We start from the raw sequence: 11,961 nt of genomic DNA, 5'->3' as shown, positions 1-11,961 counted from the left end.
GGTAGTTGCCCTGTGCCAGGGTGTGAGAGGAAGAAGGCAGATGGGTAGTGGGCAGGACTGGCAGGGGCACTGCAGGGGTAGCCGCACACAGCCACCCACCCACCCAGAACAACATTCAGCGGTCACAACCTGCCCCCCCACCAGAGGGCCTGAGAGAGGGAAGGCCACAGGGGACAGACGGGGGGAGAGACAGAGAGAATGAGAGAGAAAGGGAGGGAGGAGAGGGGGATTTGGGGATGTTATCAATGTCTCTTTTGGGATTTTTTTTTTCTTTTGCAAATCATTGGTTAAAAAGTGCACACAAACCATGCCCACAGTAGACAGCCCAGATATGTTCGCAGGTAAACCTCTCGGCATTTTACAGAGATGATGCTAGATACAGTTGCATGGGTAAAAACAGAATCCAGCCAATGTTGTTCATTCAAATGTATATTTTTGGCATCAACTAGATTGCAATAAAAACTTTTTAGTTCCTTACTTTGGCATCTTGACATTTTGCGCAATTAGAGATTTAGAGAAGTGTCTGTTTGGTCACTGTGCCTGAATCGGGTCTCGCCGGTCACCACAGGAAGTGTGGAGGCTGAAAGACAGCTCACTGTGCATCAGGCCTGCTGTGCCCTGCCCTGCCCTGCCCTGCCCTCAACTGCACATCAAGTGAACAACATACATCAACACAATGAAAATGAATGTCCCACATTACTGCTCTGAGACAGACAGACGCACACACGCACGTACGCACGCGCGCTACACACACACACACACACAGCCATGCAATTCCCAGCACACAGTGGTCTGAACGGCAGTGGATGAGGACAGCAGCAGTACTGGCCCTCCGCATGCAGCTCACAGCTCCTGCTCCTCATTTCACATGCATTTTGCAGACATGTTCATCTGCCTGATTTGACTGAGAGCCTTTTTGCATCGTACTAACCCTGAGATCCACAACATTTCTCTCTGGCCTGCAACTCCACCTTATATACCCTGCTCTGTGCTGGTATGGAAACCACGCAAGCAAACTTTACACAGATCACATTTTCCAGTTCCTACTTCCTTCTACATCCTGCTACATCATCCTGAATACATCGCTTTCTCTCAAGGACATGATTTTTTTTTCTGCTTAATCAGCAAATGGACTTTCAAACCCAACTATGTATCTGGAGGCAAGCAGTATTTGGCTTCACTGCTCAACAGTCTCTCCTACTACCAGCTGTCAAGGAGAACAGAAGCTCTTGATGAGTCTAAGTTTGAGATATACCCAAGTCCTCTGCCTCTGGATGAGACATTTAAGGTCTGAAAGGAACAGCATTTCCTGATGAATCAGAAAAGAAGCACAGGCAGGGTTTCACAGCCTCCTCCCGGACTCTCCAGGCCCTGGGCTCTGCTCTAGCTCTATGTGCGGCTCTCGCCTTCTGCTCCTCATCTGCAGTGCTGCTGTGCGGACACGGCTCGTGGAGGAGTCACCGCTGCGCTGCTCCACACCTCTGTAACCGTGCGGAATTAAGCACTCTGTCAGGCGCCTTTAAGCCCCACCTGTGTGTAAGCGAAACACGGCTCCATACGCACCATAAGCACCAGGTATACTAGACATTCTAAAACCCCCTTTGAACAAAACTAAGAATAGTACCTCAAAACAATAATCAAATAAAAAATAAGTGCCAGTTTTTCCACACAAACATTCTAATTTCCTGAATATCCCACAGGGCAGTCCAGCCTTAAGCATCGTCACCTAACACCGCTCAACAAACAAATCAACCTTGTGCGGTCTGAAGCTCACAATCTCACTGCCGACTGCCCACACATCTTTCGCTGCAACACCTGCACTCCCACTTCCTGCTACGCTTCCTTCCATTGCACTCCTTTCTAAACGCTGCTGGGGTATCCCAAATCATCAAGGTTCAAGCAACTGCCATTCACTGAGCTGAGACCACAGCTGATCACAGATGCCTAATTAGTGTGTTAAATTAGTAGTGTATGAATTAATCATGAGTCAGGTGTGAACTGAAGGGCTGTACCCATGGCAGCAAAGCGCATTGCACACTGCCCCCTCTGGTGATGCAGTGAACTGCAATAAATGACCTTCTATCATTTATGCGTTTTGGCCTCTAATACAGCCCTAAAGGCATGTTATGCCTGAGCAGCATACTGTCCAGACAGGCTGGATACCAATGTGTTGGTGTTCTTTTTCTAAAAGTCTAAATGTTCCGCCAAGTAATTAAGTGCTGTACGTGGGCCATGTACTCCAAACCGTGAGCGACTGGCATTCCTCGCCCATCCCCACTCACTCTCCAGGCCATAAGCTCCACAGCGACATTCAACCAACATCATGTCTTTATCAACAAACAATAAACTAAGTTTAAGGGCTTCAGAAACAGCTGACGCAAAACAGTGGCCTGAGATTTTGAGTCATCATGGGGAAACAAGCTCCAGATGACTCAGAGAGTTCATTTAGCAGGGCTGTTCTGTGTGAGAAGGGGCTGGACTGAATGCAGCGGAAGGTCACGCGGTGCAGGTGGTGCGAACGTGGCGCTAAGTGAAAATGCGTCTTATCGCTTTGTGCCCAGGGAAACACTGCAGCTTTCGCCACTCTCCCTCCAGCCTAGCTTTGCTTCCGGCGCTTTCCCTCGTCTGCGAAAATAAAACCCTGGGACTGGGCGGCGGCCGCCCCGCGTTCTGTGTGCAGACGCGGTTTTAGTGTTCTGGAAGGGGCCCGCTCAGAACCTCAGCCCGTCTCATGGACACGGCTCCTCCAGTGTCCTCTCCTGCTCTGGCACGTCCTTTGGCACACAGTCCTTGTGTTTTGGCTACCGATTTGTGAAATGTAATGAGGCGGTTCGGTTTCCATGACACCCACGGTGGTGACCTCACGATGGCAATGATGTCATTAGCAACTCCTACCTTCGCTGGAGATGTACAGTACATAAAAAAACAACTATCAACTAAGATACTTAAATGTATGGCTCCTTTATAAAAGTGTGTTTCCAGTTTAAAATAAGTAAAAACTTAAAATGTAAAAATTAGTATTCATCCAAAACATGTTTCATAAACCAAGCTTTGAAACACAAAGAATTCAAGCTGAGCAATTAGTGTTTATAAATCTAAAAAAAAGTTAAATCTCACTATTGGCACTCCATTCCTCTCAGCCCGCTAACTGGGCTAACGCAGCGTGCGCTGGACTCTTAGCGACGCTAAGCAGGTACACCTGAGCTACATCAGTTAAAGAGCTAAGTTGTAACAGTTGCAGCTGGGCTGTTAACAGTTGTTGATGCAATCTCTTAGAGGGGTTAGCAAGGTTATTTCAGTGAAGAACCCTGACCCTAAAACATCCAGGTCATGTATAAAAGTCAGTGCAGGGTAGGGCTTTTTTGGGGCCCATATAGATTACGTAATATCGTCACATTATCTCTATAACTGCACTCACCTCACTACCGTTCATGTGGATATTGCTAGTAAATGAGGCTGTTGTGAGACATTCATGCTTTTGTATATTCACGTGTGCATTTTTGCCTAACATAAGCTTTGACTTAGCCAGGAGGAAAAAAAAAAAAAAAAAAAAAAAACAGGTAACCAAAAAATAGGAAATCTCAAATTTTGATGACCACCAAAAACATGGAGCGGGCATGTGCGTGCTCCACGGGGAGTCGGCCGCACCGCTCTCCCCCGGACACGGCAGAGAAGTGCACGACTCAGCAGTGCACTCTGGCCTGAGTGAGACCTGACCAGGGTGACACAGGAGACGATCCAAAAACCCCAACTGCCCTGCTTCACAGCCAGCAGACACACGGCGACAGACCTGCTCACACAAACACAGCTTCTCACTGCCTCTGCGTTCCTACTCCGTCACCTTTCCCTCCGGCTGCTTAAAGCTCTCTCGCTTCAGATGCCACAAAACCAGCTACGGGGCTTAAGAAAGTACTCATCTGAACTAGTAAGCGGGTAAGGGCATTTGTTTTGGATGCAGAATTCTAGTTTGAATGCAGAATTCTGATTTGGATTCAAAATTCTGGGTTGGATGCAGAATTCTGGTTTGGAAGCTGGGTTTTGAATCTAAATCAGAAGGACAGAATATGGCGGTTTGGATGGCCTCTAGTGCTGTGAAAAGGGGTATCCTGCCTGGTCGGGCTGCAGGCTGGGCTGAGACCGTGCTGCTGTGGGCTTCCTTACAGCTGTGGGGAACACAGGGAGACTTGTGCATTTCACACAGAGGCTCGGAGCGCGCTCACACACTGCTGTCCCTGTGGGAGGCATGACTGGCTGCCCCTCTGCATGTCTCTGCATGTCACACAGGGGCTGCTGTGTAACATGAGAGAGGGCGGGCAGGTGGGGAGGGATGAGAGAGAGAGAGAGAGAGAGAGAGAGAGAGAGAGAGAGGAACAGGAGAATGGGAAAGAGAGAGAGAGAGAGAGGTGCGTGGGGAGGGGGGGGAGCGAGAGCTGGGCCCGCCGCCCCCCCTTCTCCAGGCCCCGGCGGTCCCCCTGCCCTGCTCTGGAGCTGTGGGCGTGTCTACGTGTAGGACAGGTGTGACCCGTTGGATATCTGCGAGGCGATGCTAGTGCTCCTGCTCATCCCCTGCTCACTGCGGCCCCCGGAGGCCGTCCTCCTGAGCGCCTGGGGGCTGTTCCGGGCCGCCCCCGACGCCCTCGGCCCCGCCCCCATGGGCCCCGACGAGGAGTGGCCCCAGGGCTGGGGGCCCCCGCCCGGCATGCCGTGGCCCCAGGCCTGCTGCGAGGGCCCTCCCTGACTGGGGTGGTGGTGGTGGTGGTGGCCGCCGTGGTGGCCCCCGCCCCCGCCTCCTCCTCCTCCGGCCCCGCCTCCCCCGCCCCAGTGCGGCCCCTGGGAGCCGCCCGAGTGGTGGTGCGCCCAGCTGCCGGGGGCCCCGGGGAAGCTGTGGCTGAAGGCCTCGGAGGAGAGGTTGGACAGCACCATGTTGCTGAAGCCCAGACGCATGCTCTCCGAGTCGAAGGCCTCGATCTCCCGCGCCTGGCGCTCCAGCAGGCTGCGGATCCGCTCCGAGCGCTCGTTCTGCAGAGCCATCATCTCCTCCTCAATCTGCGCAGCAGCAGGGCAGGCATTAGCACTGACACTCTCATCCTGCATTAACAGTGCTACAACTGTCACATGAGCAACTTACTCTAACTCTCAATTACTGTCACTGTAAATCACCCATGAGTGATTATAACTACGGGAGTAACTTAGTCTAATCCTCCATTAATTCTAACGTTAACCCTTGCTGTAACTCTAACCCAAACCCTAGCCATAACCCTAACCCTAGCCCTAGCTGTAACCCTAGCCCTAACCCTAGCAGTAACCCTAACCCTATCCCTAACCCTAGCTGTAACCCTAACCCTAGCTGTAATCCTAACCCTAACACTAGCTGTAACTCTAACCCTAACCCTAGCCAAAACCCTAACCCTAGCTCTAACCCTAACCCTAGCGTAACCCTAACCCTAACCCACGACACACTGAATCCTGCTTTTTTAGCATAATAACTGCCGCCACTAGGCAATCCTCTTCCAGGAAAAGAACACGGTCAGTAGATCTGAGAGCCCGCCCACCTTCTGCTCCAGCAGGGCCCGGCGCAGGGACACCCTTTGCTCCAGCTCCTTCCTCTCGCGCTCGTGCTGGGCATCTGTCTGCATTTTGATCTTGCTCTGGTAGGCGTTGAGCAGCTCCAGCTCCTGCTGCAGCTGCATCTTCAGAACCTGGCATTCGGCCTCCTGCGCCTCGTCCAATCGCAGCTGAGGGGCGAGGCGAGGGGGGGCAGAGGAAGGGCGTGAAGAGAGAAGGAAAGGGTAGAGGGAGAAAGAAAGAGTGTGAGGGGGAAACAAGACAAACGAGGTTGAGTTAAGTGGTCGTGCCTTGCGCTATAGTCCAAAAAGTGCTGCATGAGGTAAGACCAGATGGCTTCTCCGTTGCCTTGGCTTGACTGTGCTTCTGCACCCCTCCCCCAGGCCCTCCCTGTCACTCACAGCCTGTGTGGACAGCATCTCGTTGATGGAGTGGTCGTACTGCTCGGCCAGGATGGCCAGCTTGCGGGTCTGCTCCTCCTTCAGCCTCTTCAGCACGGCCTTGTGGTCCGATTTGGGCGTGGTCTCCAGCAGGTGGTTCCGCAGGGCCTTGTACTGCCGGGTCTGGATCTTGCAGGTGTCCTGGAACTGCTTCTTGATCTGCAGCTCTTTGGACTGAGAGTGCGGGGGGGAAGAGGGGGGGGGACACAGAAGAGATGCAGGGAAGAGGAGGGGTAATGTTTAGATTAAAGCCTCTCTTACATCATGAAATGCACAGAGAACACTGAACTGGCCAAAGAGGATACAGACGTATTACTTCCACTGCTCCATGACCCGTACAGTTCCATGAGTGGATACTACTGACCCATGACTCTTAATATTAATGCCACACGTTATTAATACTAATAATAAACTACTGCAGTTCCATGACTGAGCAAAAAATGGGAAAAGGCTGAGTAACTATATAAAACTAGGCTTGGGCCCAAGTGCACTGGAGCCAGGGAGAGGGAGGGGAGGGAGAAGAAGAGAGAGGGAAAGAGGGAGGATGGGAGGGAGAGAGGAGAAGAGGGAGGGACTGAAGGAGGGAGAAAGGAGTAAGAAAAAGAGGGAGAGAGGGTGGTAGAGGGAAAGTGTGAGGAGGGAGGTGGTGAGGGAGGCCAGCACCTTGAGGCTCTTGGGCTGCTGTCGGACTTCCATCACGTGCTTGCGCCGGAGCTCCCTCTCGCGCCGCTTGTTGTACTCCAGCTGGTTGGTGAGCTCCGTCTGGTGCTGCAGGCGGATCAGCTCCGCACGCATCTTCTGGATGGTTCCCAGCTGCCGGAACTCCAGCTCCTGCATGGACTCGTGGTGCCGCAGGAGCATGGCGTGCTCCAGGTCCTTCTGCGTCTGCCGCTTGTTCAGCTCCTGGAGGGGGAGGGGGGGTGAATCACACTCTGGTCTGCTTCAGAAAAAGCAAAGTGCCCATTCCTGGCCACTGGACATCTACGCTTAGACCCTTCAGTTATGGAAGAGCTTTAAGTAATGAGAAACGTTCCATTTGCTTTGCTTTTGACTGTGAGGTTAATGTGTTTTTTGGCTACTTTCCGTATTCAGCAGCACTAGAGCAACAAAGAAAAAAAGTTCCTTGTGACAGGAAAAGTCAGCTGACCCACACAGATTCATTCATGTCAATTCACCAATTTTGTACTTAGGGATAAATCAGGACGAGAGAGCCAGAAGGGTTTGAGCGGAAGGATAAGTGATGAAAGGATTTCCGGGTTTCAGAGGTCGTGGGCAGCAGTTATGAGGTCATCAATAAGCGACTGCGCACAAAGAAGCAGAAACCTACCTACGTAATTGACAGCCCACAGAGCCAATGACGGTTATTTAATAGCTTTGTGTGGTGCGCATCTCAAAATCTCTAACAAAGATCACTCTCCCCTCCCCCCAAAAAAATAATGAAAATAAAACCTTGCGGTGAGATCAGAAACGAGAGAATGGGGGCATCCGTGAAGCCCTTCCGTCCCCTGCAAACAGCGGGCGAAGGGGTGAGCCCCCGGGGGGCGCTGCGCTCACCTCGCGCACCAGGTCCTGCTCCACGTTGTGGCGGGCGATGAGGATGCGTCTCTTGAAGCGGCGGCACTCCAGCTCCAGGTACTGGCGCTGGCGCCGCTGCAGGTTGGCCTCCTCCTCCGCCTGGAAGTGCTGGAAGTTCTCCTTCTGCTTCGACAGCCACTCCTGCTTCTCCTTCTTGGGCGTCGACTGGTTCTCATTCAGCTCCTGGGGAGGGGGGGACAGAGATAAACAGTGGATCAGGAAACCTGATGTTTTTTGTTCCAGATTTTTCCAGAATCTCCCATTCCGGAAATACCAATTCTCATCTTACTCGACTAATCAGGAAAAGCTGATATTCGGACAGAAATGTTTCAACCGCAGGCAGATGGCTTTGGTATAGCATAAGATCATACATTAAGAGATTTCGTAGTATGATATCTGTTTACAGGAGAGGATTCACAGCCGTAATGCTGGTGGCCCACAGTGACTTTTAGCAACTGAAAATCTATCAGAATTTGTTGATAATTCAAACAAAAAGACAGGAATATCGCATACCTCAGGAAACACAGGAACGACGACGCAGCTTCCTTTCACTTCCTCTAAGCATTATCCTACACACCCCAGAGTGCTCTGTTCTGCTTTCTGTCATCGGCTCTGCACGATGTCTACAGCTCGAGTTCAACCAACTACAACACCCAAATCTCTTTCGCACTGCACCCCATCCCAGCACACTCTCTCCTGACACCAGTTATTGGCTATGTGCGGCACTTCAAGTGCAATAATGTGCCCGCTGGATTAAATCTGTGTGATGAGGTCAGAGGTCGGGGCGGGAGGCTCGTACCTCTTTCAGCTGCTCCTTGCGCAGTTTGTACTCCCGCTTCTGTGACTCCAGGAAGCTGCTCAGCTCCTTCTTCTGCTGGACCTGGATGTGCTGCTGGAACTTCTTCTCGTCGTTGGCGAAGGTCTTGGCCTGCAGACAGAGACACCCCCGCAAAGACGCGAGACACGAGCGGAGGCACACAGAGTTGAGACAGACACAGGTTAGAGAGAGAGGAGGGACAGCGTTAATGAACCGGGCCCAATCAAACGTCTCTCCTAGCGGCTAGAACGGTATGCACTGAATGGCTTGGCTGGCATCTCGAGTTAGCTGTCACACGCTCAACAAATGAGCACCGTTAAGCTGACTGGCACAAACATCTTTGATCTACGTGGATTACAAAGAAATGGTGTCCCAATTAATTTCAAAAATGGCCGCCAACAACACAATACATTTGCAGCTCTTGTGAATAAAAACAGGGCAAAATTGTCACGGTGTTGGGTCATTAGCTGCACTGACGCTTGCTGTATGTAAATTGAAGGCCAAGCCAAACTGTGAATGAGCATTATGTACATGCAGGTTAAAAACAGGCCAACGCGGGCACGCAAATGAGACAGAAAGAGGGGCTACGCTACGTCTTTCTCCATGGTGGCCTGGTGCTTCTTCACCAGCTTCTCCATCTCGGCGGCGAAGCTGTTCCTCTGGGTCTCCAGCTCCTTGTCCAGGCGGAGCCGGTGCTCGTCCATCTCGGCCTTCAGCTTGTTCTCCAGCGCCATCAGGTGCTTCTGGTGCTGCCGCCGCATGCGCTTGTAGCCCGACATCTGCTCCCGCAGCTCCGAGTCCTGCTCGTGCTCCTGCATCTGCCGCGTCACCTGGGGGGGGGGGGAGGGGGGTCAGCCAGTGGCCTGTTCCTGGAGGGCCATTTCAATTTCATGTCTTTGTTTGACCAGTTACCCCTGGTTTAAGTGGTGGCTGGTTCACTGGACACAATCAAGCAGGTTTCGTACAGGGACACAAGAGCAGTCTTGGGTGGTCATTCAGGAGATTATCAAAGAACATGGCTATATACACACCTGTGATGCATATGTATCATTATATTTTCTAAATAATCCATGTACTTACTATATATTGCAATATAGTCGATTTTAATAGCAAAGATATAAAGGCGAAGTGCCAAAGAAAAAGGGTGAAAGTAATGGGAAGGGAGAGGGGAGGGATGAAAAGGTAGAGGTAACGGTAGAATGAGTGGGGGGAAGAGAGAGAAAGACAGTGGGGCAGCGAGACAGAGAAAGCAAGATAGCGTGAGCGTTAGCGTGAGAGAGAGAGAGGGAGGGAGCGGCTCTCACCAGCGAGGCCGTCCGGATGGTGGCGAAGTGTTCGCGGTTGCGGTAGTGGGGTTTCTGGCGCGGGGTCTGAGCGGGGGGTGACTGCGGCTCAGAGGGTCTGCTGTGGGGCTCGGGGTCCTCCGGGTAGCTCTCCTCCTCCTCCTGAGGAGCACACACACACACAGCACTCAGCACACTCCAAACACACTGCGCCACCAGAACGACCAGCACACGCTGAGTAAGAAAAGAAAACACTGCACCGTTTCCAGTCCAGTCACTCTTATTACTACGCTGGAACTGTGGACGCAGTGTGGTGGATATTCTAAGTGTCTCGTCTTGTAACCAGAGGGCTCCAGGTTTGATGATTAATTCACAAGTTGTAATAGCCAGTTATTTCGCTCTAAATTTTTTAAATTATGCAAGTGGACACCATGAAAACTGGGGCACTGAACAGTTGGAGAAAAAATGATAGAGTAACTGGACACTGAGTCACAGACCGGTTTGAGATGACTGACTGTGGGACACTGACAGGTTTGAGATGACTGACTGTGGGACACTGAGCGATTTGAGGAGAATGACTGTGGGACACTGACCGGTTTGAGGTGAATGACGGAGCTGTGGGACACTGACCGGTTTGAGGTGAATGACGGAGCTGTGGGACACTGACCGGTTTGGGGTGAATGACGGAGCTGTGGGACACTGACCGGTTTGGGGTGAATGACGGAGCTGTGGGACACTGACCGGTTTGGGGTGAATGACGGAGCTGTGGGACACTGACCGGTTTGAGGTGACTGACTGTGGGGCACTGACCGGTTTGAGGTGAATGACGGAGCTGTTGGACACTGACTGGTTTGAGGTGAATGACTGTGGGACACTGACCGGTTTGGGGTGAATGACGGAGCTGTGGGGCACTGACCGGTTTGAGGTGAATGACGGAGCTGTGGGGCACTGACCGGTTTGAGGTGAATGACTGTGGGACACTGACCGGTTTGAGGTGAATGACGGAGCTGTGGGACACTGACCGGTTTGAGGTGAATGACTGTGGGACACTGACCGGTTTGAGGTGAATGACTGTGGGACACTGACCGGTTTGAGGTGAATGACGGAGCTGTGGGACACTGACCGGTTTGAGGTGAATGACTGTGGGACACTGACCGGTTTGAGGTGAATGACGGAGCTGTGGGACACTGACCGGTTTGAGGTGAATGACGGAGCTGTGGGGCACTGACCGGTTTGAGGTGAATGACTGTGGGACACTGACCGGTTTGAGGTGAATGACCGTGGGACACTGACCGGTTTGAGGTGAATGACCGTGGGACACTGACCGGTTTGAGGTGAATGACTGTGGGACACTGACCGGTTTGAGGTGAATGACTGTTGGGCACTGACCGGTTTGAGGTGAATGACGGAGCTGTGGGGCACTGACCGGTTTGAGGTGAATGACGGAGCTGTGGGACACTGACCGGTTTGAGGTGAATGACGGAGCTGTTGGACACTGACCGGTTTGAGGTGAATGACGGAGCTGTGGGACACTGACCGGTTTGAGGTGAATGACTGTGGGACACTGACCGGTTTGAGGTGAATGACGGAGCTGTGGGGCACTGACTGGTTTGAGGTGAATGACGGAGCTGTGGGGCACTGACCGGTTTGAGGTGGATGACGGAGCTGTTGGACACTGACCGGTTTGAGGTGAATGACGGAGCTGTGGGGCACTGACCGGTTTGAGGTGAATGACGGAGCTGTGGGACACTGACCGGTTTGAGGTGAATGACGGAGCTGTTGGACACTGACCGGTTTGAGGTGAATGACGGAGCTGTGGGGCACTGACCGGTTTGAGGTGAATGACGGAGCTGTGGGACACTGACCGGTTTGAGGTGAATGACTGTGGGACACTGACCGGTTTGAGGTGAATGACGGAGCTGTGGGGCACTGACTGGTTTGAGGTGAATGACGGAGCTGTGGGGCACTGACCGGTTTGAGGTGGATGACGGAGCTGTTGGACACTGACCGGTTTGAGGTGAATGACGGAGCTGTGGGGCACTGACTGGTTTGAGGTGAATGACGGAGCTGTGGGGCACTGACCGGTTTGAGGTGGATGACTGTGGGGCACTGACCGGTTCGAGGTGGATGACGGAGCTGTGGGGCACTGACCGGTTTGAGGTGGATGACGGAGCTGTGGGACACTGACCGGTTTGAGGTGGATGACGGAGCTGTGGGACACTGACCGGTTTGAGGTGGATGACGGAGCTGTGGGGCACTGACCGGTTTGAGGTGGATGACG

General features: G+C 52.5%; 1 protein-coding gene across 4 annotated transcripts in view; it reads right to left on the bottom strand.

Annotated features, from left to right (window-relative positions):
* Nucleotides 1-2,767: 2,767 nt before the first annotated feature.
* The window catches only part of taok1a (TAO kinase 1a), a 44,947-nt gene continuing 35,753 nt past the window's right edge, over nt 2,768-11,961 (bottom strand). For 2 of the 4 annotated variants that reach the window (XM_035435415.1, XM_035435418.1), the window contains 8 exons: nt 9,702-9,842; nt 8,991-9,227; nt 8,380-8,508; nt 7,560-7,763; nt 6,669-6,908; nt 5,967-6,179; nt 5,553-5,735; nt 2,768-5,046 (listed from right to left, as the gene is read on the bottom strand). In XM_035435415.1, coding sequence (XP_035291306.1) covers nt 4,501-5,046; nt 5,553-5,735; nt 5,967-6,179; nt 6,669-6,908; nt 7,560-7,763; nt 8,380-8,508; nt 8,991-9,227; nt 9,702-9,842 — 1,893 coding nt within the window. In that variant the 3' untranslated portion in view covers nt 2,768-4,500. Of the gene's footprint in view, nt 5,047-5,552; nt 5,736-5,966; nt 6,180-6,668; nt 6,909-7,559; nt 7,764-8,379; nt 8,509-8,990; nt 9,228-9,701; nt 9,843-10,273; nt 10,293-11,323; nt 11,566-11,961 lie in introns of those variants that run through there. The other 2 variants (XM_035435416.1, XM_035435417.1) reach the window with 2 other exon arrangements.

The sequence above is a fragment of the Anguilla anguilla genome, chromosome 9 (assembly GCF_013347855.1).
Source record: "Anguilla anguilla isolate fAngAng1 chromosome 9, fAngAng1.pri, whole genome shotgun sequence".
Lineage (NCBI taxonomy): Eukaryota > Metazoa > Chordata > Actinopteri > Anguilliformes > Anguillidae > Anguilla > Anguilla anguilla.
The sequence above is the reverse complement of the archived record's forward strand: the minus strand, read 5'-3'. Positions and strand labels throughout refer to the sequence as shown.